General features: G+C 41.7%; 1 protein-coding gene and 1 long non-coding RNA gene across 8 annotated transcripts in view; one reads left to right on the forward strand and one right to left on the reverse strand.

Annotated features, from left to right (window-relative positions):
• Positions 1–27,947, forward strand: part of NPNT (nephronectin) — a 148,801-nt gene that overhangs the window by 111,566 nt on the left and 9,288 nt on the right. For all 6 annotated transcript variants that reach the window (XR_012231508.1, XM_073571824.1, XM_073571827.1 and 3 more), the window contains 2 exons: positions 22,950–23,036; positions 25,221–25,319. Coding sequence is in view for 5 of the 6 variants with exons in the window: in XM_073571824.1 (XP_073427925.1) it covers positions 22,950–23,036; positions 25,221–25,319 (186 nt within the window). In the remaining variant the exon portion in view is untranslated. The remainder of the gene's footprint in view (positions 1–22,949; positions 23,037–25,220; positions 25,320–27,947) is intronic.
• On the reverse strand, positions 23,020–25,693 carry LOC141086109 (uncharacterized). Of its 2 annotated transcripts, none has more exons than XR_012231510.1 (5): positions 25,604–25,693; positions 25,355–25,504; positions 25,120–25,263; positions 23,525–23,609; positions 23,020–23,429 (listed from the first exon to the last, which is right to left on the reverse strand). It is a non-coding gene; the product is annotated as an uncharacterized lncRNA (long non-coding RNA). The 2 variants fall into 2 exon arrangements; XR_012231509.1 differs by having other exon boundaries at positions 25,355–25,527; positions 25,604–25,673.

Genomic DNA, 27,947 nt, shown 5'->3' on the forward strand with positions numbered 1-27,947 from the left:
TTACAGCCCCTTACCTTTCAATAGGAACACTATCAGCACAACTTTGAGATTCATGATTCCCTGTTTTAAGCCAAAGGAACATGACACGGTGCACATTTTTTTGTGATCAGTGGGAATAGAATCTACTGCTGTATTCTATCCATAAAAATACCCAAAAGAAACCTGATGCATTCAATTTTTAAGTGAACCTATAATATCTGTCATGGATAAATAGAAGCTATAATGCCAATAATCAGCGCATTATAGGGAGTTTGTCAGCACAGAAAGAGAGATCATACCAAGCACAGGCATTCCCAATTAGCCTATGCAGGTATTAAATATCTTTGGAAACCACTTTTAACAGAAAAGTGAATTTTTAGGGGTGAATATCAAGAGTTAGTAAAAGGTCAGCAGAAAATTAAGGTTGGTCAGCACAAAACCAAGAAAAGGTGGCTTGGTACACCCTTAGTGTGGCCAAACAGTTTCCATCACCTTCTCTCCTACTTGTATGCGATCTACCTCCATGCTCCTTCTGCTCAATTACCACCTCTGGTTTAACAATACCCAGATGGAGATGGATGTGAAAAAGTAGTTGAGAAGGTGCACTGAACTGCTTAGCAAAAGACAAACGCATAACAGGTGCTCTTGTTGGTTTGAACTGTCATTTTGAGCTGACGGACTTTACTATCTCTGATATTTACCCCCCAAAACTTGTCTTCGCTAGTTAAAGGTGGTTTCCATCCATGTATGCTAATTGCAGGAAGATCACCAGGGATCTTATTACTGAGGCCCCTACCACTTACTAAAATAGGGAACTCAAGCCACCCGTTGTTCCTCAATGCTCTCCCTACAGTGAGTGATTATACGGTGCAAAGTCCAAGCTTCTCACATTCTCACTGCGGTCATGGAGGAAGGGGAGGCTTTAGGATGTTATGGTGATGTGGAGGTCCTGGCGTTCACATTCATGTTTATTGGGGAAAATTCCCTTTAATAATGTACAAAGCTTTCTGTACCTTATCTTTCTCTTTCCAATATAGTTTTCATTAAGCTGCAAAACAATGGATATTCCCCCACTACAGGTATTACCTACCTGCCCTGGTTACTTACAAATGTTCCTTTAGAAATTACAAGACTAAATATTCTTCTTTGACAAAAATGATTAGCTATAACCAACAGAAAATAGTGTAGATTACATTATCTTACATTACTGGATCCAAGGCTCTCACATATATATAAAAGGGACTTTCATTTAAAACTGAGTTAAGGCAATATGATATGGCAGATATTCAGAGCGTCAGGAAGAGCCAATTTTAAATAGCCCATTAATAGACATATCCCTGGTGGTTTGCCAGGTTCAATTGGTACATACCAGGAATGCCATTCTCATTCAGCCTTGAGCTGGATTGCTTCACAGGCCATTCAGCCTCCTTTATTAATTATTATTGCTGGCTACAGTACCAAGAACCTCTTTGAATTGCATAACATTGCTGAGTAAATTTCACTAGACTGTGACCAAGGGTGGCTTAAGGCAAAATTACAACCCACACAACGATGCTTGGTGCATGAACTCTGGAATACACAACACGGTGCGTGCATTGGATATTTGTGAGAACGTAGCTCCTGCACCTCGAGGATGAACGGCTTATGTTTATATTCCTTTAGAGGGCCATGACAACTAACGTTTCATAGATCCTATCCGGCGACACTCATCTCTGCAAGTCATCTTTCTCTTTTCTAAGATAAATGGGAAATTACACATCATAATTTTTTTTTACAAAATGTTTGTTCACATCTACATTGGAGATTCTGTTTGGAACCTTTGGCGCAGACTTGGCCAAAAATACTAGACGATATAGCACAGCATGCTGCGCCATTTTCTCCCAATTAAAGAATGTACACCACAACAGACACCTGATGCATCCCATTAGAGTCAATGGGATCCATTGGGCACTGATGATGTATGTCATGAGATGGTTCCAACTCTGACATTATTTTCAATGCTAAGATGGAGCAGATCAATGGAAATCAAACATCTATTATGCGACCAATTGATGGACCTTCTCTCTTCAAGTCATTATATTCTTATTTGGTCATCTAATGACACTGACAAGAGCCACGACGAATATGGTCTCTCTCATTTGTGGCTATATCTGAGTGGTGGGACAAGTAAGCAAAAATAAAAGTGTTCCCCTGCCCAGTTGTTTTCATGTATCACACCTGATATCCCACTGACCATTTATTGAAATAAAACAATCAGATTGTACTCTTGAAAAGGAATGTGTCCAGAGGTGTTTGCTATAGAAATTGAGAGCAGCATTATGTAAGGGTGGACAGCATGATTCCAGCAATGTATCACTTACTGGGCTGCTTGCTGACTCAGGAAATCCTAGAAATGAACAGTGCACGTGTTTTCGCTCTCAGTTATAAATGAGATGTATTGTTAATATTGAAATTACTGACATTGATTTGGAAGACCTGCTAGCTTTTGAAGGAATTCATCTTATTTTTTCATTTACTGTGGCTGAAATATCTTTCTCCCTGGTAAGGAAATGGCTGAAGGCCAATCACAATCTCTTACCCTTTGAATGGAATCCAAAACAAAATGCAGATCAACCGAAGGATAACATGTAGATGACCAGAGATGTATTGATGAGGGCTTCATCCGGCATGCATGGCGGCTTATGTCAAGCAGGAATTCTGTGTTCAATTGGAACACATACAAAAAATGATTGTAAAGCTAGCAATATAAGTTCTGTTATACCACCTGTATTGCTATTAAACTATCCAGGTTTAGGTTCTTAGTATTGTTTTATTGGTTCTCATTTATTTTATCTTATCTATTAAGGATTGGCATTATTGCTAAAACAAAGTACCTTGCACTTTTTGTATAAGCACAAGACTTAATGGTGGGGGTGGCCTGTCTCTTTTGTGTGATTATTAGGGTGTGTTGGTATGAAGGAGACATTTCTATCTATTCATGGACTGGCTGAAATCCTAAGATTCAAATCCATATTAATATATTTAAGTTTCTCTCAGTTCTACTGCCGACTTCAAGGCTTAAAGATGCCATGCACAGTAGATGAATGTGTAATGTGGCGCTGAGCGGTAGCCGTGGGTGAGGTACTTGTCTTTTACATGCTAGCACACTACATGAAGATGGATGTCCTGGCTGGGTGTGTGGACTTTGTCTACAGCGGTACTACGCCCTTTCAGGCCCCATGATGCTGGATGACTTTGACTGGCCAAGACCAGATATTGAATAGTTCAACGAGGGAGACCACCAGTCAATGATAAACAGCTTTTTACTGAACAGTAACTTGGTGGGAATTGTACAATATGTACAATAGATAACGCTTGCATAATTTCACAAATGTTTCCTTTCCTTTACAACATGGAGCAGCTTCACCACCTGTCTCTTTACCTCTTCTAGACTTAGCTGCTTCTGTCTCCAAATTCCTCCGCCTTATTCACAATCCAGCACAGTAAGTGAGAGTCCTATACTTCATCCCACGGTTACGCGTCTTCTTTTTCCCCTTAGGGGAGCTAGATTGTCACTATGGACTTTACTTAGCTTCTCTGCTTGCTGACACCTTGGAACTACTGCCTGGGGCGCTATCTTAGTCTCATGCTCCTTTTTCCATCCTGGCTCATTACCTCTCTGAGTTATAAACTCGGGGCCGTACTGCTAGGTGTCTGTCACAGAACTCGTTTCCAGTGCATCACTGTCTTTCTGTCTCTTTTCCTCATCTTTACTCCGGATCTTTTCTCGGTCTTCAATCACGTCAGGGACACCCACGTCACGCATGTCTGCTCTCTGACCATACATCTGATTCTATTCTATCTGACCTCCTGACAAGAAACTGTCTCTCTCTGTCCCTTCACATTAGCCCTACCCACTCTGGGCAAATACCAGCTATTACCACTAACTCACCCTATTCTCTGGCAGAATGCAATACTGTCACAAAAAACGCACGTCACAATACATATAACATATTTCAACAATCTGTGTGTCTTCAAGGAGGAATGTGGGCAGTATGTCCATCTCCATACAAATGTATGCAACTGTGTAATGTCTATTTGGGTGGTGGTCCTGACTATCCACCAAGGACAAACGTTAGTCAGAAAGAGCAATAATACAATTTTCAACATTCCTAGTCTTTTTGTTTTTAAAGTTGTTGTCTAAAATTCCTAAATTGTTAAAATTGCAAGGAGCTTGTAAAAAAAAGGAACTTTTCAATCTGCCTCTTACTGGAACTCCTCCCTGTTCTGAAGAATAGAGGAATTTGTAATTGTATAAAGCAGTGTTTCCCAATCTCCAGTCCTCAGGGCCCCCAACATATCATGTTTTCAGAATTTCCACAGATGATGAAACTAGTATCAAGGCATCAGAGATTGCTACTGATTCTTCAACTTGGGAAATCTTGAAAACATGATCTGTTGGGAGCCATGAGGACTGGAGTTTTGGAAACACTGGCATCAGATAAATCTCATTGCCTAGGACGCCAACTACCCTGCATTCTCAGAGTGGCCATTTTACCTAGGCTCTATGCTTTATACCAGTGTTCCCAAACTCCAGTCGTCAAGAGACACCAACAGATCTTGTTTTCAGGATTTCCGTAGTATTGCACAGGTAATGGAATTATTGCTCAAACTGGTGATGGAATTATCAACTGGGCAATACTAAGGAAATCCTGAAAACACGATCTGTTGTTGGCTCTTGACAAGTGGATTTGGGGAACACTGCTTTAGAGCCTGCTGGTGCCGCTCTGAAGCTAACTGGATTGCATGCTTTAGAGCCTGCTGGTGCCGCTCTGAAGCTAACTGGATTGCAGATGATCAAAGACATGATCAAAAGACATATGCAAATAGAATTGGTATCCCTGAAAATGTCATCTTGTCCTACAAAAAAACAAGCCAGCGGAAAACTAAAAAATAGCTCTCAGAATATGGCCATCCAAAATTTTTTATTTTCTATAAAATTTTATAAAATTATTTTTATTGTGAAAGGCAGCAAAACAAAAAAGTTTAAATATGGTCTTGTATATGGGTTTTCTGACATACAAACCCCACAAGATCACTTCAAAAGTGTAGTGATTCGAAAAATATCAATTTTGCAAATGTTATTGAAAAAATTAAAAATTGCTTCTAAACTTTTTTTTAGCATTGTAATCTTTATTGAAAAGTTTTTCATTTCTTAACATAAAGTTAAGCATCAAAGAAATATAATTGTGTAATTTCAATGACAAAACATTGAACAAGTCTCAAAATAATTGTTTTAGCACTATAATAAACAAATTATTTATAAGAGAGAGTAAAAAGAAAGGGGATGACTTGTAAACTTTTAACCCTTTTAACTTCCTAAAAAAAGTTTTTTGTAAGAATAATACTTATGTAAAGTAGAAATGAGCTACTGTATATGTCATTTATTAACTATTTTGTGTGATTTTGTCGATAGCACCCAATTCTTTAAAATGGCACACGTGGTTCCTGAATTTGACACAAAAGCCAAAATGGTCTTTATTATTTTCTATTATCTTTTGAGGTTAAAAGTTCTAACATTTTGCAAAATTTGCGTAAAATTTTTGGGCATACTTAAAATCACTCCATGGGGACACTTGAGTCTATTTGGCAAAAAAGGATGACTTTTAAATAATCGCTATTGATAAATTACATGAAAAAGTCTGTGACCTCCAAAGCCCACCTGCAATGACGAATATAAAAACAAACAAGCGAACAAATATAAAATAGACTTCAAAATAAAATAAGAATTTGGCACAAATCAAAAACAGATGAAAGCCACCATAAAGGAGATAAAAAAGTATAAATTGCTTTGTGCTCTATTGCATTCTCTATAAACATACTTTAGGATTATGGCAATACAAATCCGAAAGATAGAGAGCTTGAAATATGACTGGGAACAGGGACCAGTGTTTGTTTTCTGACCAGCATAATAGTTACTGACTCCTACATTTAGGGTTAGGCCACTTTCACAGGTTCAGTATTCAGTCAGTATTTTACATCAGTATGTGTAAGCCAAAATCAGGAGTGAAACAATCGGAGGAAAAGTATAATAGAAACACGTCATTTTTTACCCACTCCTGATTTTAGATGATAAATACTGATGTAAAATACTTAACGAACACTGAACGTGGCCTTAACGCCTTCACTCCGAAGCTTGTTTTCTGCTTCATGACAAAGGCAATTTTTTCAATTCTGACCAGTGTCATTTTATGAAATAATAACTCTGGCTCTGGAACGCTTCAACAGATATCCAGAGATTGGAGATTGTTTTTTTTGGGGGGGGACATATTGTACTTCTTGGTAGTGGTAACATTTTTTCAACATTGGAAATTTGGTGAAAATTTAGCAATTTTCAAACTTTTTATTTTTATTCCCTTAACTCACAGAGTTTTGTCAGACAAAATAGTTAATAAACAACATTTCCTATTTGTCCAATTTACATCTGCATCATTTTTAAAACTTTTTTTGTTAGTAAGTTAAAAGTTGAGCAGCAATTTCTCATTTTTCCAACAGAATTTACAAAAACAATTTTTAGGGAACACATCACATTTGAAGTCACTTTGAGGGGCCTATTTGACAGAAAATACCCAAAAGTGACACCATTCTAAAAACTGGACCTTCCAAAGTGCTCAAAACCACATTTAAGAAGTTTATTAACCCCCAGGTGCTTCGCAGGAATTAAACAAATGCGGAAGGAAAAAAATTAACATTTTACAAAAAAATTGTTGTGCAATTTCCCCTGAGTACACCGATACCTCACATGTGGTGGAAAACTACTTTTGGGCGCATGGCAGGACTCAGAATGGAAGGGCGCCAATTGAATTTTGAAATGCAAAATTGTCCCAAATAGATAGCGGACACCATGTCACGTTTCCAGAGCCACTGATGTACCTGAACAGTTGAAACCCCCCACAAGTGACCCCATTTTGGAAATTACATCCCTCTGGGAATTTATCTACAGATGTAGTGAAGATTTTGACTCATGGGTGTTTGCCAGAAACAAGCAGAAGTGAGTGTTGCTGAGTGAAAATTGCAAATTCAACAGTGTAGTCCCCATACTTTGTAGTTCCCATACATTGTGCCCAGCTCATGCTTTTGGAGATATGCATTTGTAAAAGGGCTCTAATCGCTAGAAATGCCAAAAGTGGATGCTAACTGTGGTTTAGGCACACTGTAAAGCTCAGAAGGGATGGGGCATTTGGATTTGCGAGCGCAAAATTCACTGAATTTCTTTTGGGGGCGAGGAGCCATAGTGCTTTTCCAGAGCCTTTATACTACTACCAGTAATGTGGAAGCTCCTTATGTTTCCATTGACAGATGATGGACCTGAGTGGGCACTTGCTTTTATTGTGGATTGAATTGAAGCTTTTGTTGGGAATGTTTTACATAACATTTTGGATCACATTTATCCTGTGCTGTACGCTGAGCACTTACATTGGGGTTCCTTGTTGTGAGATCATTTTCTGATCTACCAGTTGTGAGTTATCCTTCCAGGCTCCCTCTGGTGATAACAGGAGGTAGTGAAGCTGATTTAATCAGTGGAGATCTGCCACCTGATAAGGAGGATGACGATTGGACCTCAGGAATCTCAGACTGGATTTAAGACAGCCGACGCCCTATTCTGGTGCTGGTGATTACTTCTGGCTTGTCAAGTCTTGGTCCTCAGCTCTGTTCCAGTCAGCTCAAGCTAAGTTTTTCTGCTAATGTTCACACTTGATTTTGTTGTTCTATTCAGTTTTTTGTGTGGTCAGCCAGCCCCGGCTGGGGCTGTGCTGAATTTCTACTCTTATCTGTATTTGCCAATTTGCTTTTTGTCCCTTATTAGATTGGCCCTTTTTTGCTCTGCCTCAGAATATTTCAGAGTGCTGATACAGTGGGAGAAGTCTAGTGACTTCAGGGTTAATTTTGTTATCAGAAGTGTTGAACATTATTTTTGTAGGGTTTTTCGCAGATTGCAGACAGTGTCTTTCCTTTCCTATCCTTTCTAGTTAGTTTGGGCCCCATCGTTTGCTCAGCCTATTTTCCTGCCTATATTTGTTTTCATCTTGTTTCACTGTCAATACATGCTGTCTATTCCTTCGGGTCTGCTCTGGGGCAGTTAGTTTTCACCTTTTCTTGCTTTAGGCTTATTTAGTCCTCCGGCCGTGACGAGGCGTCTAGGATCATCGTAGGTACGCTCCATGGCTGCTGCTAGTTGTGTGGTTAGGATCAGGGATCTGCAATCTGCATAGTTACCAACCTCTCTGGTTTGTCTGGGGCTTAGCTTGTTTAGGTTTTTTCCTCCACGGTGACCCATTCATAACAGGTTCCATCTAAATCTCCGAATGGTGTGATTCAGATGAAATCCCCAAGGGATCCATTCACTATAATGAGGCAGCAGAGTTACTCTGAACTATAGCCTCTGTTCAGTGTTGTCCGTATTTTCAGAAATGCACAAAACTATGGCCGACGACACTTTTATGCACCCTTAAAAAGCCGAACACCGCTGGATCACAGGTCAGACGGCGTCCACAGTGCCTCCATCTGCCTCATTTTAGGGAATTTTCCTCTGGTAGCTCCATCTAAAGCGCGTATTTCAGAGATTTACATGGAAACCCCATTAGGAAAGCTCAGCGCAGAGCGCTGGATGAATGTAAGCCGAGCCTTACTGCGATCTTTGGGAGGCAGAATAAACAAATCAGCAGCAGATGAAGAATTGGTTTTATTTTTTTTACGCCATTTCTCATGTGAGTAGATGACTTTATTCTTTGCGTCGGTGCGATTACAGCGATACCAGATTTATATCGGGTTTTTACGTTTGCCTGCGATCACACACCTAAAGATTCTTTTTTGTTGCAAAACAGAGTTTTTGCATTGCCATACTTTGAGAGCTATAATGTTCCTATATTTCTGGAGACAAAGTCATGTGAGGTCTTGTTTTTTGTGGGACAAATTGCCTATTTATACCATTTTCAGTCACATAACATTTTTGGATCTCTTTCTATTCCGATTTTTGAAGAAAAACCAGCAATTCCGGAATTGATTTTTGCAGGACAAGATGACGTTTTCAGCTATACCATTTTTATTTATATTCGCTTTTTAATCACATTTTATTCCACTTTTTGTTAAGCGGTATGATGAAAAAGCATATTTTTTGCTACTTTTTTTTACAGCGTTCATTGGAGGAGTTAACTAGTAAGACAATTTTATAGGTCGGGTCATTCTGAATGCTGCGATAGCAAATATGTGTACTTTATTTGTTTATTTTTGTATTTTTACAAAGATATATGTTTTGGATTATAAGACACACTTTTTTCCCCAAAATTTGGAGGGAAAATGGGCGTACATCTTATAATTCGAATGTAGCTTACAGGCTGAGATGGAGTGGGGTCCCAGGGTCACTGCATTTTGTGAAGCCCCTGCACTTTCCATGATTTTCAAAGCGGTGGACCTTGGGAAACTGGCCAACAGAGGCAGTGCATGTGCAGACCAAGACCTCGGCACCAAGATCTCATCTCTCGAGATCCCAATCTGCGCATGCGCCGCCTCCAGTGGCCATTTTCCCGAAGTCCACTGCATTGAAAAACATGAAAGTGGGATGGCTCTGGGCTTTAACAAAATGTTGACAGAGTCCCAAAACACCCTCTCCTACCAGCCTGGGGCCCTTGTATTGCCCCACTCCTGCGACCATCACCTGCTTCTCGCTGCACTGTACAAGCAGACTATAAGACACACCACCATTTTAGTAAAACTTGTTTTCTTCCTATTTTCCTTCCCAAAATGCGTTGTATAATCTGTTACGTCTGATAATCAGCAAAATACAATATTTATTGGAACAATACTTTTTTTTTGTTCTTTATTCGTGATTCTTTTTTAACATTTTTTACAATTTTTAAAAACTTTTTTTAACTTTTTTAGGCCGGTTTCACATTAGCGCATTTTCAGCGCGCGCACGGCCGGGGGTAGCTCCGCCCCCGATCCGGCTCTCTGCCCGGCGTGCCCGCCCCTTCCTTGTAGCGCCGCCTCCTAGCGGACAGCGGCGCCTGCGATCGGCGCACCCTATCTTTAGCATAGGGTGCGCCGATCGTGCGCAGGCCGTGCGCTAGTTGCGCTTTGACCTGCGCTGCGCACTTTTGACGGTGCGCCGTGCGCGCCAAAATCAAACTTTTCGGATTTTGGCGCGCACGGCGCACCGTCAAAAGTGCGCAGCGCAGGTCAAAGCGCAACTAGCGCACGGCCTGCGCACGATCGGCGCACCCTATGCCAAAGATAGGGTGCGCCGATCGCAGGCGCCGCTGTCCGCTAGGAGGCGGCGCTACAAGGAAGGGGCGGGCACGCCGGGCAGAGAGCCGGATCGGGGGCGGAGCTACCCCCGGCCGTGCGCGCGCTGAAAATGCGCTAATGTGAAACCGGCCTTACCTTGTCCCAAGATGGGATATCAACTATCCCTGTCCTGATCACTGATCTAATACTCTACAAGGCTTTTGCACACAGAGTGGAGGTGTGTCTGGTCCTGCTCTGAGCAGGAGCTTACAGGCCACCATCTCTGGGTGACCCTGTGGCCATTTTTTGGCCCAAGGTCACCATTGAAACCTTTGGCGCAATGCAATCGCAATCGCATTGTGCCGATTAGAGCACAAACGGAGCTTCCTCCCTTTGCGATGCCACCATTGACAGCGGCATCAAAGGAGTTAAACACCCGCAATCGGTGCTAGGACTGATTGTGCGCATTGCTGCTAGGTGTCAGCTCTCATGTAGAGCTGACACCTGCATTTGATCATGCAGGCACTCATTCCGCCACACACAATTGTCACTTCTTGCAAGAACGGCAGGTTGCGGGAAAACACCTCCTGCGACGTGGTACACGTACGGCGGATATCGTTATCGTGAAGGGGTTAATATAAGTCCCTTCCTAAAGATTTATATTTACTTCAACTTTTTAAGCCAAAACCAGCTACATTGACAATGTATACAATAGCATTACAGAAAATAGGCGTTTATTCTGGTCTTACCTTCTGGAGATTCCTCTTTTGTAAGAAAAAACAGCTTGTTTTTTTTTTTTTTACATTTTCCATTTATAACTTTAATTCAACTCTCATATTAAATTTTCTTAATACGATTTGTAGTAAATACTTGACATTGGCCCGCATGGCTTGCTGTCGGCTATCATTTAATGTCAGACAAACAATTGCACCATGACTTACCGGTGTACATTCCTCTCTGAACTGCTGGAAATCTATGTATAACCACTTGTAGAGTGCAACCTTTTTAGAACAGACTGTTATGTTTCTGGTGTGAAATGTAGAATCGGGAATAAACAATTCAGCTATCATTAAGGATCCAAACTATTTTACAATCCCTCCCAGTTTTATAAAAACTTTAATAAAAATATTTAAATACAAAAAAATTCCTATGTACATTTACCCTTTTCCCCTCCCTTTTTCTTGTTCCCCCTCCCTATCCAACTCCCAGTTTTATAAAAACTTTAATAAAAATATTTAAATACAAACTATGTTACAATCATTAACTAAGATTGTTTTTGTCCTTAAAAAGATAAATCCTTTGTAATGCAAAATTGAAAACACAGTGTGTGATATTGTAAGTGCACAATGCTGACCATGTTTCCATACATGTGTCATGACTCGGGATGGGGTGGTTCTGGCTTCGTCGTGGTCAGGTCAGGGTTAAGTCTTTCTGCCTCACTTTGGTTCTGGTGCGGCTATTTAATGTTGGTAGTTCCTGGGTCCAGTGTCGGTGATACTTCTGTCTACTCCCAGTACCAGAAGTCCGCTGCCTCGGAGTAACCTTTGACTCTGCCCTGTCCTTTAACCCCTTCCTGACATCTGACGTACTATCCCGTCCACGGTACCCGGGCCCGTATGACCGTGGATGGGATAGTACGTCTACCGCGATCAGCGGCGCCCACGTGGTGAGCGCCGCTGATCGCGGCCGGGTGTCAGCTGATTATCACAGCTGACACCCGGCACTATGTGTCAGGGGCGGTCACGGACCGCCCCCGACACGTTAACCCCTTGCACACCGCGATCAAACATGATCGCGGTGTACCGGGAGTTAAAGGGAAGCATCGGCAGGGAGGGGGCTCCCTCCGTGCTTCCCTGAGCCCCCCACGGCAGCGCAATGTGCAGCGCTGCTGCGGGGGGCTCCTTTCCTCCAGGCCCCCGAATCCAAGATGGCGACGGGGGCCTTCGGGGACCTGAGGAAGCTGGCTTCCTCAGTGCCTGCAAAGCGCAGGCAAGAGGAAGTCTGCTTCAATGCCTGTGACAGATTGCTGATCTGTCACAGTGATCTGTGATGTGACAGATCAGCGATCTGTCACAGGACAGTGATGTCCCACCTGGGACTATGTAATAAAGTAAAAAAAAAAATTAAAAAAAAATGTAAAAATAAATTTAAAAAAATCGCCAAATAAATTAGTAAAAAAAAAAAAAAATATTCCCCAATAAATTCATTTTTTGAAAATAATAAAAAAAAACCAATAAAAGTACACATATTAGGTATCGCCGCGTCCGTAATGACCCGCCCTATAAAACTGTCCCATTAGTTAACCCTTTTAGCGAACCCCTTAAAAAATAAAAATAAAAAACGAAGCAAAAAATAATGATTTATTATCATACCGCCAAACAAAAAGTGTAATAACGCGCGATCAAAAAGACGCATATAAATATCCATGGTACCGCTGAAAACGTCATCTTGTCCCGCAAAAAACGAGCCACCACACAGCATCATCAGCGAAAAAATAAAAAAGTTATAGCTCACAGAATAAAGCGATGCAAAAATAATTATTTTTTATATAAAATAGTTTTCATTGCATAAAACCGACAAAAACATAAAAAAACGACCTAAATGAGGTATCGCTGTAACCGTACTGACCCGAAGAATAAAACCGCTTTATCAATTTTACCGCACGCGGAACGGTGTAAACGCCCCCCCCAAAAGAAATTCATGAAACGCTGGTTTTTGTTCATTCTGCGTCCCAAAAATAGGAATAAAAAGCGATCAAAAAATGTCACGTGCCCGAAAATGGTACCAATAAAAACGTCAACTCGTCCCGCAAAAAATAAGACCTCACATGACTCAGTGGGTCAAAATACGGAAAAATTATAGCTCTCAAAATGTGGTGATGCAAAAACTATTTTTACAATAAAAAGCGTCTTTTAGCGTGTGACAGCCGCCAAAAATAAAAACCGCCATAAATAGTAAATCAAACCCCCCGTTATCACCCCCTTAGTTAGGGAAAAATAATAAAACTAAAAAAAAGTATTTATCTCCATTTTCCCGTTAGGGTAAGGCTGTGTGCACACGCTGCGGATTAGGTGCGGATTCATCCGCGCGGATTTTGTAAAATCCGCAGGTGAAACCGCAGGTCAAAAGACCTGCGGTTTTACCTGCAGATTGCTCTGCGGTTTTGTCCTGCGGTTTTTCATCTCCTCAATAGAGGAGATGGCAAACCGCAGGAGAATCCGCAGAAAGAATTGACATGTCAATTCTTTCTGCGGATTGAAAACCGCAGATAATCCGCGCGGAAAATTCCGCACCGTCTGCACTGCGGTTTTTGATTCCCATAGGGAATCATGGTACTGGGGTCCGCAGCAGCCAAAACCGCTGCGGAACCGCAGCAAAATCCGCAGCGTGTGCACACAGCCTTAGGGTTAGGGCTAGGGTTAGGGCTAGGGTTAGGGCTAGGGCTAGGGTTAGGGCTAGGGTTAGGGCTAGGGTTAGGGTTAGGGCTAGGGTTAGGGCTAGGGTTAGGGTTAGGGTTAGGGCTAGGGCTCAGATTAGGGTTAGGGGTGTGTTGGGGTTAGGGTTGGAGTTATAATTGGGGGTTTCCACTGTTTGGGCACATCAGGGGCTCTCCAAATGCAACATGGCGTCTGATCTCAATTCCAGCCAATTCTGAGTTGAAAAAGTCAAATGGTGCTCCTTCCCTTCCAAGCTCTGCCATGCGCCCAAACAGTGTTTTACCCCCACATGTAGGGTATCAGCCTACTCAGGACAAATTGCAAAACAATTTTTGGGGTCCAATTTCTCCTGTTACCCTTAGGAAAATAAAAAATTGGGGGCAAAAATATCATTTTTGTGGAAAAAAATGATTTTTTTATTTTCACGTCCGAGTGTTATAAACTTCTGTGAAGCACTTGGGGGTTCAAAGTGCTCACCACACATCTAGATAAGTTCCGTGGGGGGTCTAGTGTCCAAAATGGGGTCACTTGTGGGGAGTTTCAATAGTTTAGGTACATCAGGGGCTCTCCAAACGCACATGACACCCGCAGACCATTCCATCAAAGTCTGCATTCCAAAACGTCACTGCTTCCCTTCCGAGCCCCGACGTGTGTCCATACAGTAGTTTTCTCCCACATATGGGGCGTCAGCGTACTCAGGCCAAATTGGACAACAACTTTTGGGGTCCAATTTCTCCTGTTACCCTTGGGAAAATGAAAAAATTGCGGACTAATTGATCATGTTTCTGGAAAAAATACGATTTTTTTATTTTCATGCCCTGGCATTATAAACTTCTGTGAAGCCCTTGGGGGTTCAAAGTGCTCACCTCACATCTAGATAAGTTCCTTAGTGGGTCTAGTTTTCAAAATGGGGTCATTTGTGGGGGGTTTCCACTGTTTAGGTACATTATGGGCTCTCCAAAGGCAACATGACACCTGCAGACCATTCCATCAAAGTCTGCATACCAAAACGTCACTACTTCCCTTCCGAGCCCCGACGTGTGCCCATACAGTAGTTTTCACCCACATATGGGGTATCAGCATACTCAGGACAAATTGGACAACAACTTTTGGGGTCCAATTTCTCCTGGTACCCTTGGGAAAATAAAAAAATGGTGACTAAAAGATCATGTTTGTGGAAAAAATACGAATTTTTTATTTTCACGCCCGGGCATTATAAACTTCTGTGAAGCACTGGGGGGGTCAAAGTGCTCACCACACATCTAGATAAGTTCCTTAGGGGGTCTAGTTTCCAAAATGGTGTCATTTGTGGGGGGTTTCCACTGTTTTGGTACATCAGGAGTTTTCCAAACGCGACATGGTGTCCGATCTCAATTCCAGCCAAAAACGTCAAATGGCGCTGCTTCCCTTCCGAACTCTGCCATGCGCCCAAATAGTGGTTTACCCCCACATGTGGGGTATCAGCGTACTCAGAACAAATTGCACAATAACTTTTACGGTCCTGTTACCCTTGGAAAAATAAGAATTGAGGGTGAAAAGATAATTTTTGTGGAAAAAATATGATTTTTTAATTGTATGGCTTTATGTTATAAACTTCTGTGAAGCCCATGGGGGTTCAAAGTTCTCACCACACATCTAGATAAGTTCCTTAGGGGGTCTAGTTTCCAAAATGGTGTCATTTGTGGGGGATTTCCACTGTTTTGGTACATCAGGGGTTTTCCAAATGCGACATGGTGTCCGATCGCAATTCCAGCCAAAAACGTCAAATTGCGCTGCTTCCCTTCCGAGCTCTGCCATGCGCCCAAATAGTGGTTTACCCCCACATGTGGGGTATCAGCGTACTCAGGACAAATTGCACAATAACGTTTAGGGTCCTGTTACCCTTGGAAAAATAAGAATTGAGGGTGAAAAGATCATTTTTGTGGAAAAAATATGATTTTTTAATTGTATGGCTGTATGTTATAAACTTCTGTGAAGCCCATGGGGGTTCAAAGTTCTCACCACACATCTAGATAAGTTCCTTAGGGGGTCTAGTTTCCAAAATGGTGTCATTTGTGGGGGGTTTCCACTGTTTTGGTACATCAGGGGTTTTCCAAACGCGACATGGTGTCCGATCTCAATTCCAGCCAAAAACGTCAAATGGCATTGCTTCCCTTCCGAGCTCTGCCATGCGCCCAAATAGTGGTTTACCCCCACATGTGGGGTATCAGCGTACTCAGGACAAATTGCACAATAACTTTTAGGGTCCTGTTACCCTTGGGAAAATAAAAATTGGGGTGAAAAGATCATTTTTATGGAAAAAATATGATTTTTTAATTGTACCGCTGTACGTTATAAACTTCTGTAAAGCCCTTGTGGGTTCAAAGTTCTCACCACATATCTAGATAAGTTCCTTGGGGGGTCTAGTTTCCAAAATGGGGTCACTTGTAGGGGGTTTCCACTGTTTAGGTACATCAGGGACTCTCCAAACGTGGCATGGCGTCCGATCTGAATTCCAGCCAATTTTGCATTGAAAAAGTCAAACGGCGCTCCTTCCATTCTGAGCTCTGCCATGCGCCGAAACAGTCGTTCCCCCCACAAATCAGGTATCAGCGTACTCAGGACAAATTTCACAATAACTTTTGCAGTCTAATTTCTCCTGTTACCCTTGGTAAAATAAAAAAAATTGAACTTGAAGTATTTTTTTTGTGAAAAAAAGTTAGATGTTCATTTCTTTTTAAATATTCAAAAAAATTCCTGTGACGCACCTAATGGGTTAATAAACTTCTTGAATGTGGTTTTGAGCACCTTAAGGGGTTCAGTTTTTAGAATGGTGTCACTTTTGGGTATTTTCTATCATATAGACCCCTCAAAGTGGCTTCAAATGTGATGTGGTCCTAAAAATAAAATGGTGTTGTAAAAATGAGAAATCGCTGGTCAACTTTTAACCCTTATAGCTTCCTAACAAAAAAAAATTTTGGTTCCAAAATTGTGCTGATGTAAAGTAAACATGTGGGAAATGTTACTTATCAAGTTTTTTGTGTGCTGTATCTCTTTGATTTAAGGGCATAAAAATTCAAAGTTGGAAAATTGCGAAATTTTCAAAATTTTTGCCAAATTTCCATTTTTTTCACAAATAAACGCAAGTTATTTGAATGAAATTTTACCACTAACATGAAGTACAATATGTCTCGAGAAAACAATGTCAGAATCACTGGGATCAATGGAAGCGTTCCAGAGTTATGACCTCATAAAGGTACAGTGGTCAGAATTGTAAAAATTGGCCCGGTCATGAACGTGCAAACCACCCTTGGGGGTGAAGGGGTTAAACCGCACATCCAAGCTCTTTCTACCTCCTGTCGCCTCCAGCTCAAAAATATTTCCAGAATCCGTCCTTTCCTCAACCCTCAATCTACTAAAATGCTAGTGCATGCCCTCATCATCTCCTGCCTCGACTACTGCAACATCCTTTTCTGTGGTCTCCCTGCTAACACCCTCACACTTTTCCAGTCCATCCTTAACTCTGCCGCCCGACTAATTCATCTCTCTCCTCGCTACTCCTCCGCTTCTCCCCTCTGCAAATCTCTTCACTGGCTTCCATTCCCTCAGCGTATCCAGTTCAAATTACTAATACTGACCTACAAGGCCATCTATAACCTGTCTCCCCCATATGTCTCTGAACTAATCTCCCGATACCTTCCCTCACGTAATCTCCAGTCCTCCCAATACCTCCTTCTCTCCTCCACACTTAATTGCTTCTCACCCAACCGCCTCCAAGACTTCTCCCGAATAGCCCTTATTCTCTGGAATTCTTTGCCCCAACAAGTCCGACTATCAACCACATTTGGATCCTTCAGACGGAACCTGAAAACCCACCTCTTCAAGAAAGCCTACAGCCTGCAATGACCCCGCTACCTCCTTCTCTCTCACCACTACCGGTGATATCACCTCAACCAACACCGGAACTGCTGCAACCCTCCAACCTACTGTCTCCTTCCCCACAATCCTGTAGCATGTAAGCCCGAATGGGCAGGGTCCTCTCTCCCCTCTGTATCAGTCTGTCTTTGTAAGTTTGTTTACTGTAAGTGATATCTGTAATTTGTATGTAACCCCTTCTCATGTACAGCACCATGGAATCAGTGGTGCTATATAAATAAATGATAATAATAAAAATAATAATAATACTCGGTTTGCGGTCGCTGACCCAGGTTGCTCTCTGTATTGTTGTTCCTCTGCGTGTGTTTGTTTGCTGTGTATGACCCGGTTTGCCCCCTGTCTCTGTGTTTCTGCTCGGTACTGATTTGTCCCTCCTAGGAATCTGACCTCTTTGCTTGCCTCTGGTTACTTGTCTGTCTTGTCCCTGGTTACCTCATTCCCGTCTGGCTTCTGACCCTCAGCTTTGCTCTCTGACTGCGTTATTGGTTTTGTCCTTTGAATTCTGTGCCCTCAGCCAGCTCCCTGTCCTTGCGCGAGGTAGCTCCACCCCCTGTGGTCACTTGAACGACCAGCTCCGCCCCCTGTGATCACGTGACTGGCTAAGCTCAGGTCCTGTGCACACTGGGCTCCTTGGTCTATTGGCGCACATCCCCTGTTAGCGCCCCCAGGCTTAACCCCGGTGACACTGTCCCTGTGTCACTACACATGATCTCCATCAGTAGCATATGGGGAACAATTCCATCTATAGACGTGTACGCTCAGTGAAAGGCACTAAGCAAATATGTAGAGCTTATAGAGAAGGCAGTCTGGATGTGGATTATCTCCCACGGGAACCAAGGGTCCGGTATGTTGACATTTGACATACATTGCTCACCATTTTTTTCCAACATTTGCAGTCAGGAGAGAGTCAGGATTCCACCATACACAGTAGTTGTTTGGCCAGTCCTACTAAAATCAGTGAACTCTTCTAAGTGCATTCTTCTAATCTCTGTGGCCTCATTGATAGCCCTTGCATTCAGATCTAGTGTCCCTGAAGTGACAGCCCAAATGAGTGGTGCAAACCTGTTTAAGTCTCTGTTTACACTGCAGTCAGTGGTTATTTATGGAGCCTCTTTTGCCAGAATATACTGCTACCATGATGGAAAATGATGGACCCTATTGCAAGTCATCAGGCATCATTGCCATTCTTCGTATGGCGGATCTGGCATCTTTTGTTGCTTGCAAGCAGAAGCTACAACAGTAGTGTGAACACAGCCTTCCGACATGTTTCCACTTGCAAAATTTTTGTGTAACTCATGTTGTGCAAACATTTTGCAACTTTTCAAAGCGATTTTCGTCAGAATTGTGGCATAATCTCTTTTATGAATTGGAGCCATACTGCCTGATAATCCAGAAAATGATGTATGTTGCAAATATCAATAGTAAAGAAAGGAAAAAAGTTCCAGCACCAGGCGTCTCTTCATTAAAATCTTGCGTTTAGGGGCTGAGTCCCCACATGATTTTTATTCTTGACATGAAAATAAGATATTGAAGATTTTAATGAAGAGCCGCCTGGTGCTGGAACTTTTTTCCTTTCTTTACTATTGCTATTGCTAATAAGTGGTATCCAGCCACTGGTTCCTGGCACCTGTGTTCATCCGGATTCCGGTGAGGCACCACGGATCCCCTTCCCTGCTCCTAGTATGATGTTGTATGTTACAAATGCAGAGTAAAGCAAGACACTAGCTATGTGCTAAATTTCAGTGTGCCGCAGTCCTGTGAGCATTCAAGGGCAAGGTTATCAATAACTTCACGTTTTCCTGTTATAGGTTCAAGGCTGATCTAAATCAATGTATTTGGACAGCAGACGGGAACATTGATTCCTTGTCAAGGAGAGCAATATTTCATGCCGGTAGAATGAGTAATTCTTTGTTTCCACGTTCGTTCTTCTTGTCGTGTCACCAGATTTGCCAGCGACATGAAGGATGGTTTTGGAGATCTGCATTTTTAGACCTTTTTCGCAGACACATCCCTATTTTTTAGGAATTGTTTCCATGGTGAAAAAGGAAATAAATATTATGTCATAGAAATTCTCTATTATCAATTCAATGCGGCATAGGCAATTGTATGAGCAGTTGTGCTTTCATAAAATCCTTATGTGTAAAAGATCTTGTTAGAAATGTGATCATAGGAGGTTGCTGGGTATTTCCAGATAATTTTCCATGTATTTGTATTTCGTGACAATTATGCAATCTCTTTTCTTGACATTGGCCACATCTGGAGATTAGTAGCATTAGTGGTAATGCACTGTATGTCCCAGATCACAAGACCAATAGGGTTTTATTTCAGTAGAAATCAACCATTTACCTCCTGATTCTTCAACTTCTAATCATACACTATATCGCACCCTGCTCAACGTCGAGTATCCCTTAGACACCTTAGTACATCCTAACTAGTCCAATAAATAACACTAAGATCATGCCGCAATACTCTATATGCATAGGGAAGGGAGTGAAGAAATATACTGTGCTAAGTACCATTTCCTTATTGAGCCATTATCAGATATTGAGGATTTTTCAGCAGCCTTCTCCTTGCTATGTATGGGATATAAGACCTATACTGTTTTTTTTGCACACTTTTAAGTCTTTCTGTCACTGCATTCATTATATGATGGTATTATACTGGTTGCTTACTACAGTTAATACTTTTGTGGGATACTCACTGTCACGTGTCTCACCTACGTTTCATTCTCCAGTGAATATATAGATTCACTCCCTTCCCTGTGCATGTAGGTTATTGTTGCATGATCTGAGTTATTATCTCTTGGACTATTTAGGTGGCACTAAGGTGTATAAGGGATACTCGACGTTGAGTGGGGATACCACATCGTGTATAATAGGGTGCCAACCTTTGCGACAAAGTAGGGTGAGACTTTTTAGGGTGTAATAGGGATGTTTATATCATCACAGATCATTTTGTGCTAATAGACTATCATTTTTCAAGGCAGCATATCTCCAGTTTACACAGGATGATGTGCTGCCAAGAAGGATAATTTTTATCAAGCTGTTTCGACAAGCCAATAATCGAGAAACTTTCTTTGTTAGGAATGCTCATTCCAGTTTATTGGTTAATGTAAAAGCACTGTTACTATGATGTAAGGGCTAATCGTGCACACAGTTTCAGTTTTGTTACCCTTTCGTGCCTGGACTATCACGTTTCTAATAGTGAGTGGAGCCAATGAAAACTGGCGTACCATGTAGCTGAAATCTACACTAGCTCATGGCTGCCGTACATTTCATTTCCTGCCACACGGACAGCCCAATAATGCAGTAGGGGTTTTAGGAGCCATGCACGTCTTCAGCGGGCATTTGCTTTTAGACTGACTTGAGATGTGCCATAGTTTATAGATATTTCCCTACATTTGGTCATTATGTTACAGAACGCAATCTTTAATAGGATTAATTGCTGCCTTTTTTGGGGGGTAAGCTATGTGATAAGGATTTGGTGTGAAGACGTACTATAGGATTCCCTTGTGATCTGACCCCAAACGCCTGTCAGTCTTTGCACCTGCAGGTGAGAAGTACTCCATGGTGTTCACATGCAGACCTCCCAGATTAAATGGAACATGGCTAGAATGTCTGATCTTCAAATTCTTTCACACAGCGTCCATGAAATGAGGAGTCTTCTCATACAGGATTAGTGCTATGTATAGAGAAATAAGAGGTCCAAGATTAAGTAACATGGAGCACAACGCAATCGAAATTGTTTAGATAGCTTAGCGTCTTACAGGACTCTAGTAACAACCTTGTGTTCTCACGTTCCCTGCTGTTGATAGAGGAATATCAAGAACATTATTTCTTTATTCATTACTTTTCAGTACTGAGAAAGGTCTTTACATTTAGATTCCCCTACAGCTGTTATAACTTGTTAATTTCTCATTTCTCAAATTCGTTATTTTTGGAGGATTTCCGAGTCGAAAGAATTCCTTAAAGGGAACATGTCAGGTGATGTGTCAGCCACTGGCTGTACGGTCACAGCCATGTGCGTTTATCTCTGAAACGGCGCAGCGTTTAAGAGAGAATCATACTCTTTTAATAGCTACTAATCGTACAGGCGAGTTACCGGCAGTTTCTCGTTTCTGCCCTCCCGCTGATAGTGACTGAAAGGTCTCTGTCTATACGCGCACGTAAGCAGAGGCTTGCCAGTCCCTGTCAACGGGTGAGGGTACCTGCCTGTACGACTAGTGCACAGTGCGGCTCAGTCCCGCATACTATTAAAAGTATGTATTTCTCTAAAACACTGCAGAGACAAACATGATGGCTGTGACCGTACAGCCAGTGCCTGATGCATGCTGCCCACAGTTTGGGCAGCATGTATCAATTGACAGGTCCACTTATGCAAATATGTGTCAGTAAGTGAATATAGAGGTGTGCATGTAAAGAATGAAATATTCTTACAACATAAAAATGCCTAAAAAGTTAAAAACCATCCCAGCAATTTTTCTCTCCATTGATCCTATTTTATCTCATATTGCAATAAAACAAAGGAAAATATAAAAAAAAAAACTTGTTTGTGTTCCAGGAGATCAATCATGTCCTTCTCGTCACTATGCTCGTATGTATGTAAAACCACTGCAGCAGGTCTTCCCTACCACTTGTCACCAGTCGTACAAAAAGATTGTTAAACCCATCCCCTTTGGCTAAGTCTCACCCGCTCAGTCATTCAAAAGTAGAACAGTTCTGAAGGACAATAATCAATGTGTTCTCTGCGGGATTTCTACAACGCAGGATTTTAGGTAGAGGCAGAAAATCCAGCAGATTGAATTACCTCCTGTCTCCTCATATATTTTATTTCTAGAATTAGCGTTCCTTCAGGTCATGTTTCTCAGTAATGAAACTATACACATTCCTTGTAAACGTGGAGTTCAAGAAAATGACAATCACCTGACCTAGTCCCTATCCCAGAGTAAAGGAATGTCTTATTTGTTTCTCTTTTAACCATCAGGTTTTATTAATGCATTAAGTACAAGTGTCCATGGGTTGTGCTTAAATTCTTTACTACTATTTCAGTGTGTAAAAAAATTCAAAAGATGATCCCCCAATAGTATCTATTAAAAGGTCAGCGATGTCATCATATAACTGCACAAAGTCGAAATCAGAAAAGACTAAAGGAAAGGAAAACCATAAGCTTGTAATAAATAACGTTTCCATAACCTCCTTTGGTTCCCTCTGCCCCGGAATATTATCTTGTGCAATGATGTCATTATGAATAAACCATTATCCTCCTATTTTATTTTATCTTTAATTTTGTACTCCTGCATCGAGTTCTTATCCAGTCAAGCACAGAATTACAAGATCTTCTCCCTTTACATTACAGTTCCACGGCATGAAAATAATATCTTTTTTCACTTCGATGTTGAGAGGGGGCTGAGTGCTGATGAATATGAAGAAAATGACGATCCAGGTAAGAATTTATAGTCATGTGAAAATATATTTCATCATTTTACTGTGCGTAAAGTCAAGTAAGGTTTGCATCGGCTGCAGAGTACTTGCCTACCACATACTATATTGCCTAATTATTTGATGAATACATGCGCACATAAAACTGGACATCCTTGGTTTATGAACCAGACTTCTGGAGATACATCTTGTTATGTACCTTGGCTTTTCTTTGTTTAATGTCTTTTTTCCTGTATATTTGGAGAATTCTCCTTTAAAAACATGATTATTCTCTTAATTCCCAACCTAACAAATCACATGCAGTAAAATATAACCAAAATCCAGTAGTCTACCAATTTAACAGCTTTGCAATGGATTCCTGCCCCAAACTGTCTTCTAATCCAGAATCATTCAAAACCTGAAGAATGAAGTATTATCGTGTAAATGAAGTGGCAGTGGCATGTACATCAGTCAGACAAATCATTAAAACTAGGTGACAGCACAGTGAATTACCTTGATTGTCCTTTGGCAGAGCCACTTGTTAATGGGTGGGTCATACTTGTCAGCTAGCGGGTTTGTCAGTTCTTGAGCTTGATGTCTCGGAAATAGGAAAAATAACAAAGAATTGTGCGCCTGTCACATGGGACTTATCATGGCTAGATTACTGGATCAACACATCAGCAAAACGGGTGGTCTAATGAGATGTTCCCAGTGTGCAACTAGTAGTACCTCCTAAAAGTGGTCCATCAAAGGTCACCATAGGAAGCGAAGAGGGTAAAGTAACTGTAGCACAAATTGCGGAATAAGTTGCTGCTGGATGTGATAGAAAGCTGTCAGAGCAGAAAGTACAGTGCAGTTTTCTAAGCATGTGGCTACATACAGTAGCTGCACACTGCTCAGTGAAGTCTGATCCTCCGCCGAAAGCACCTAAAATGTGCATCAGAACTGGACCATAGAGAAGTGGAAGAAAATGACCTGGGCTGTACAATCAGGTTTTCTGCCAGGCACATGTACTTTACTTACTTGGGATGATATAACACTAGGATGAGATATTGAATGTGGGCAAGCTAGTGGATGCAGCAAATGTTTGTGTAGAAACCCTGGGTCTTGGCATTGATGTGGAAGTTACTATGACTCACTCTACTTGCCTAAACATTATTTAGGTAACAGTAATCCTGATGACAGTGGCCTCTTTCAGCAGAATTATGTGCCTACAGCCCAGCATTGAAAGACATTTTTTTCTTTTTCATAATCTGTCATATGGTTCCAGAGATATTGGCCTTTTTATTTAGTGCTATTATGGTCTTTACCAAGTGGGTGGTGTTTATAGGGCAATAATGCAGAGCCTCCTAAAGACATGCCCTCCAGAGAGTAATATGAGCCATGCTCCTAGACAATTCTGTGAGCCATGCCCCCAGAGAGTCCTGTGAGCCATGCCCCCAGAGAGTCCTGTGAGCCATGCCCCCAGAGAGTCCTGTGAGCCATGCCCCCAGAGAGTCCTGTGAGCCATGCCGCCAGAGAGTCCTGTGAGCTATGCCCCCCAGAGAGTCCTGTGAGCCATGCCCCCAGAGAGTCCTGTGAGCCGTGCCCCCAGAGAGTCCTGTGAGCCGTGCCCCCAGAGAGTCCTGTGAGCCGTGCCCCCAGAGAGTCCTGTGAGCCGTGCCCCCAGAGAGTCCTGTGAGCCGTGCCCCCAGAGAGTCCTGTGAGCTATGCCCCCAGAGAGTCCTGTGAGCCATGCCCCCAGAGAGTCCTGTGAGCCATTCCCCCAAAAGAGTCCAGTGAGCACCTCTCCCTTGGCAATTACCATATAAATTAGCACTGACTAAAAAACTCATATCTGGAACCGTATGGCAGTTTTTAGATAAACAAACAATACTCAAACAGCTGGTATAAAAAAGAGAGTAAAAGCTGTCCACTTTTGACCTGGTAACAAAGTCTTTTTTTAATAAAAGCATTTCAATCATGTTTAGTCATGTATGTCTTTATCCCAGCCCACACAGTAGAAAAGCTGAGTTTGCCATTTTGGCAAGATGGCCTATCATTTTGGGATTCCTTTGGGTAAGTATGTAGTAAGCACTAAGCATAGCAATAGTTACATCATGTGTTACCTAGATAACATTCTTTACTTATTCTTTTAACCGCTGACATGTTCCTTTCATCTTGGAGATTTTGACCTTTAAATTAACACAATTCCCTTGATCCTTTGCAGAAGTTTTGATCCATAGCTGTGACTTTGACAATGGATTGTGCGGCTGGATTAGAGATAGAGAAAATGATTTACATTGGGAACTGGTTCAAGACAACTCAGGTAAGATATTTTGCTTTGTCCATTGGACTTCTCACCATGAATTTACCATATCAGCGGAACAGCAGAAAAACCCATCAGTCAGCTTGCTCGGCATGTTCTAGCTTAATATTATTTTCTGCTCCCGTTCACTTCACCCAACTTCCGCATACATGTGACTGCTTAGCTAGGCAAACTTTTCATGTGTTCTGTATAAGGAAAGAAGGGTAAACTGCTACCGAATAGCGCACATAAGGAAAAAATTCCCAAAAATTAAAAAAAAAAACACATTTGAAAGGTAAACTCACCAAGACCCTGACTAATGCACTAGCAGGATGCAGTAGACCTCCACTGATAAAGGCTGGGGCAGCACAGGTGCAATCCACTGATGAGAACAGCCAGTAACCCAATATGGTCTGGCTGCCTAGTGAAAAAAAATGCACACAAATAGGGCTTGCATAGGACGTCAGTCACACAGATAAGTGTGGTGCAAAGTGTCTGATTAGTCAGGGTCTTGGTGAGTTTACCTTTCAAATGTTTATTTTTTTACATTTTTGGGAATTTTTTCCTTATGTGCGCTATTCAGATTTAGTGTTAGGGCCTGGCAAAATTTGGGGACCCTTGATGTTGGGTTGTGAGCCTATCTGCTTTGGCCAAAATAGCAACTAATACCCCATATCTTTATCTTTTTGCACTTTTTATCATTTTTGCAGGATGCAGCTAGATCTCTTTATGTTGGCTTGGTTTTTTCTGTGTGATGCATATATATAGTGCTGCGCAGCCCGCCTGCTAATACTATGGGTGTCATTAATAGGCTGTTCAGACTCTTTGCACCACACTTATCTGTGTGACTGATGTCCTATGCAAGCCCTATTTGTGTCCATTTTTTTTTTTCACTAGGCAGCCAAACCACTTTTGGGTTACTGGCTGTTCTCATCAGTGGATTGCACCTGTGCTGCCCCAGCCTTTATCAATGGAGGTCTACTGCATCCTGCTAGTGCATTAGTCAGGGTCTTGGTGAGTTTACCTTTCAAATGTGTTTTTTTTTTTTTTTTTTTTTTAAACCGCTACCGAACTGGACATTTTCATGTGTTTGGTATGGGGAAAGGAAGGTAAACCGGTACCGAACCTGATATTTTCATGTGTTCTGTGTGAGGAAGGGAGGGTAAACCGCTACCGAATAGTGATGAGCGAGTATACTCGTTGCTTGGGTTTTCACGAGCATGCTCGGGTGTCCTCTGAGTATTTTAGCGTGCGCAGAGATTTAGTGTTTGTCGACACAGCTGCATGATTTTTGGCTGCTACACAGCCTGAATACATGTGGGAATTTCTGAACAGGCATTCCCCACATGTATTCAGCCTGTCCAGCAGCCACAAATCATGCAGCTGCTTCGACACAAACTAAATCTCCGAACACGCCAAAATACTCAGAGGACACCCGAGCATGCTCGTGAAAACCCAAGCAACGAGTATACTCGCTCATCACTACTACCGAACCGGACATATTCATGTGTTTGTTATGGGGAAAGGAGGGTAAACCGCTACCGAACCGGACACCTCATACTCATTAATTTTGGGAGAACAAACGGATCAGGCAGTCAGATTCTAAATATCTGATTCCTTGCTACCCTGATATCATCTGTCAGGTCAGAGACAGGCAGTCCCCATACACATTAGATTGAGGGTTCGTCCAACCCAAATCATCAGGCTCGGATGACTATACTTCAATGTAGATTGGTTGTTTAGTACCAGCATTAAGGAAGAATAATAGTATGTAGGTTCTCTATCCTAACTGGAGGTACATTCCATGTTTTTTGATGACACGTAAATTGATTTTTTTGAAAGAAAAATCTAGTGATTGTTTTACTTGCTTTTAATTAATGATGCTGAAGCCTTAATGTTGTATGATGTAAAAATGGAATATAATGTTAAGAAATAACATATACGATTTCTGAGTCATATGGAAATATCAATATCATCACCAGTTATTCTATGCTCTTCTTGTGATCCACTACAGCCTAACAAAGTGCACATAATGTACAGCTGCGGTGTTTTATGGCCATTTTAAACATTTTAAGGGTGCTTTCCACTTTAAAATGTATTCATGTAACATAAAGGTTCAACACTGACTCTATGCCTCCGCTCCCATCTCCGTATATTGACTGCAGTCATGATGCCATGTCTACAGTGCACATCACCGCTTTAGCATATCACTGAGCTCTGTGGTTCTGCAGATGTAAATGACAGAGCTCAGTGATTGGCTGCAGCGGTGAGATTCACTGTAGTCGGTGATGTCAGCACTGCAGAGAAAACAGAATCCGCAACAGAGGCAAAGAGTCAGAGCTGGACCTAGGGCGGACGAGTGCCAGCTGGGTGTGTTGTTTTACTTGTGTAAGAGAGTTAGGGGACCAGATTTGTAACAGTGGAAAACCCCTTTAACTACTATGTCTAATTTAAATTGACAGTTTAATGAATTAATGATTGTTAATCTTTGATATTTCATAGTTTGTGTGATTAGTGCCCTACACTGTAGTCTGTCAGGATCAGCGCTTGATGTCTGATCCAGGTTACGGACAGAGTAAAATTAAGGCCAATACCTGATTGTATACTAGGAGAAAATGCCCTCATGGCCGTACTTGTGTGCATTTATGA

Source organism: Dendrobates tinctorius, unplaced genomic scaffold, assembly GCF_039654945.1.
Source record: "Dendrobates tinctorius isolate UK_male_01 unplaced genomic scaffold, ASM3965494v1 ptg000030l, whole genome shotgun sequence".
In the NCBI taxonomy this organism is placed as follows: domain Eukaryota; kingdom Metazoa; phylum Chordata; class Amphibia; order Anura; family Dendrobatidae; genus Dendrobates; species Dendrobates tinctorius.